This window comes from Apis dorsata, unplaced genomic scaffold (assembly GCF_000469605.1).
Source record: "Apis dorsata unplaced genomic scaffold, Apis dorsata 1.3 scaffold_1055, whole genome shotgun sequence".
Taxonomy (NCBI): domain Eukaryota; kingdom Metazoa; phylum Arthropoda; class Insecta; order Hymenoptera; family Apidae; genus Apis; species Apis dorsata.
Genome location: NW_006264153.1, coordinates 273,253 through 276,501, shown reverse-complemented (window position 1 = coordinate 276,501; position 3,249 = coordinate 273,253). Strand labels below are relative to the sequence as shown.

The following is a 3,249-nucleotide window of genomic DNA, read 5'->3' as shown; positions in this document are numbered from 1 at the left end:
ATATTAATATTATTATAAGATACAAATTATAAAAATATATATATATATATTTTTTTTTCTTTATAGTCGAGTTATAAAATCTCCACAAGAAATTGAGGTATTGGAATATGTAATTAAAATAAGTTCAGACGCTCACAAATCTATTATGCATATGGTAAAACCAGGGCTTGCAGAATTTCAAGCAGAAGCAGCTTTTATGCATTATGTATATTCCATGGGAGGTTGTAGACATGTATCTTATACTTGTATATGTGGATCTGGACATAATGCTTCTATATTGCATTATGGACATGCTGGTGCACCCAATAATAAAATTATGAATGATGGTGATATATGGTAAGTTTTGATATAATTTTTAAAATTTAGTTAAATTTTGAGTGCAATTTTAAATAAAATTAATTTCAGATTTAAAATCCTATTATTATTTTATATGCTACATAAAATAAAAAAAGTTTCAAATCTTTTTTATAAGAAAATAATAAAATATTATGTTATAAAATTTTTTTTGCAAACTAATATTTTCTTGTATTTTATAAGCCTTTTCGACATGGGTGGAAACTACTGTGGATATGCAGCTGATATTACATGCAGTTTTCCAGTGAATGGAAAATTTACAGAAGATCAAAAGATGATATATAATGCAGTATTGGCTGCTCGTAATTCAGTAATGAATGCTGCAAAGCCAAATGTTGCTTGGACAGATATGCATCTTTTAGCAAATAAGACTATGTTAGCTTCATTAAAGAGTAATGGTTTGTTAGTAGGCGATATTGATGAAATGATAAAAGTAGGATTGAATGAAATTTTCCAACCTCATGGGCTTGGACATCTTATGGGATTGGATGTTCATGATGTTGGTGGGTATCTTCCAGGACATCCTGAACGTTCATCGGCTCCAGGTCTAAGAAAATTAAGAACTGGACGTATTTTGCAACCTGGTATGGTTTTAACAATTGAACCTGGTTGTTATTTTATTGACTGTGTAAGTAATGATTGAATCTTAAGATAAATAAAATATTCATTATAATTTTTTAAATTTATGAATTTGTAATATGTTATATACAATTAATAATAATAGTATAAAATTTTCAATTTAAATATATATATATATAAATGATACGATTTTTATTTCATGAAAAATTATACATTTTTAGTAAAAACATTAAATTTTATATATTTTTATGGTTTATAATTGATATAAAATATGATCAATTATTTAGTTATTAGATGCGGCATTGAAAAATCCAAATCAATCAAAGTTTATCGTTATTGAAGAATTAAAAAGATTCCGTGGTTCGGGTGGTATCAGGATTGAAGATGATATTCTTATAACAGAAACTGGTGTAAAAAATTTAACGGATGTACCTCGCACGTAAGTTTTGAATTAATTTTAAACTGTAAAAATAATATATATTTTTTAAATTAAAAATTTATAAAATTTAATTTAAAAAAAATTTAATTAAAGTGTTGAAGAAATAGAAAAATGGATGGCTAAGAAAAATTGAAATCAATTACCGACAAGGAAACTCAGTGATAAAAATCACACAATGTATGCGAATATTTAATTAAGAATTTTATGTAAAGAATCATTATTTACATATTGTTTATGACATAAGAACAATTGTGATATAAAATTATAAAAATATTTTTACACGAATTATTTATAATACATATAATATAAAATTTAATTTTAAATAAGTTTAAATCATTTCTTTATAAATTGTATATAAAAAAATAAATAAATAAAATAAATAAAATATTATTTATTATATGTTACAAAACATTATATTTCTATTCTGTTAAAAAATATCATATAGTGTTTCTTTTTATTTATTTATATTATATATATATAAATATATATTTAATTAAGACTGAAAAGAAATAGTATTAAGTATAACCTTGGATGCGATATCTTAAGTTTATTGAAAGGGAATTTGAGCGCTGTTATTATCGGATATGATGTTACAGTCGTGATCGCGATGTGATCGCGATGTGAACGCGTGTGGTTTTCTTCGTAGATATCCTGAGAACATTGAAAAAGATCGAAAAAATATATACAATATAATACAAGTATTATTTTATTGTAAAGTCTTATTTTATTTTCTTCTTTTAAATGCTTTTATATGTGCATTAGTGGTACGTATATTTTAGAAATTATTTATAACTTATGTATATAAGAATTGATCTATAATATGTTAATATATTTTGTAATGAAAATAAATTTTTTTTATAACTATAATTTTGAAAAAGATTTAAATAACTTAGAATTGAATAGTTGATAAGTTATATATTATGAATTTTCAAAAATATATAATGAAAATATGCATTTTATATGTTATTTAATTGATGAAATTATTATTATTAATTGATGAAATGAAACAAAATTTCTCAATAATTCTTATTTAGAATGTTGATAGATTATCTTATAAAATATTCTATTTTTTTTTTATGTATTTTTTAATTTAACTTTATGTATTTTAACTTTGAATAACATTTTTGAAGTAATATCTATATTGCATATTTTATATATAATTTATATATAATTTTATATAATTTTATATAATTTTATATTAAGATTTGAATACAAAAAAAAAATAATATCAATAGATAAAATCTTTCTTTTGTATATAAAAAAAAATAAAGAAAAAAAATTAAATTTAAAATTGGAATGAAATTTAAAAAAACAAATATTTAGATTTTAAATTAAAGAGAAGTAATAAATTTGTAGACGAAATATGACTTCCTTTTCTTTTTAATGATGAAGATTCATAGTGTGTATTCTATTGTCGACATTAAAAATGAAAGAGGATTGAATACTTGTTGATATAACCCGTCTTTTCAAAGAAGACATACAATATAATGATATCTGATAAATTGTAATTGTAATAAATCTGTAAATTGTAATAAATAATTAATTATCAATGAAAAGTCACTAACCAGTGATTGAAAATAAAAATTTTATATGCAATGGAATAAAAGATTTATACAATAATTTAATTACAATTAATCGAATTATTAATAGATAAAACATATATAAAATTTTGAATTAATAAATTAATTAATTTAATTTTATTTATTAGAAATATTAAAATATATAATTAGTTCAATTAATTTTTAATAAATCTTTAAGCAAATTAATAATCTTAAATGTGCAATTTTTTTCTAAAATTTTTTAAAATTAATATTTATTTTAAACCAAATTATCTTTATTTTTTTTATTTATTTAGATTGTTATTGCAATTAATAATA

The 3,249-nt window shown here is 20.6% G+C and overlaps 2 protein-coding genes across 2 annotated transcripts in view; both read left to right on the top strand.

Annotated features, from left to right (window-relative positions):
• Window positions 1–1,776, top strand: part of LOC102671240 — a 4,722-nt gene extending 2,946 nt beyond the window's left edge. Inside the window, exons 2-5 of the mRNA XM_006624409.2 lie at window positions 63–336; window positions 538–982; window positions 1,221–1,372; window positions 1,466–1,776. Coding sequence (XP_006624472.1) covers window positions 63–336; window positions 538–982; window positions 1,221–1,372; window positions 1,466–1,505 — 911 coding nt within the window. The 3' untranslated portion in view covers window positions 1,506–1,776. The remainder of the gene's footprint in view (window positions 1–62; window positions 337–537; window positions 983–1,220; window positions 1,373–1,465) is intronic.
• A 98-nt stretch (window positions 1,777–1,874) lies between these two features.
• Window positions 1,875–3,249, top strand: part of LOC102671093 (C-Maf-inducing protein-like) — a 17,295-nt gene continuing 15,920 nt past the window's right edge. The window contains exon 1 of the mRNA XM_031514534.1: window positions 1,875–2,136. The gene's annotated coding sequence lies outside the window, so the exon portion shown is untranslated. The remainder of the gene's footprint in view (window positions 2,137–3,249) is intronic.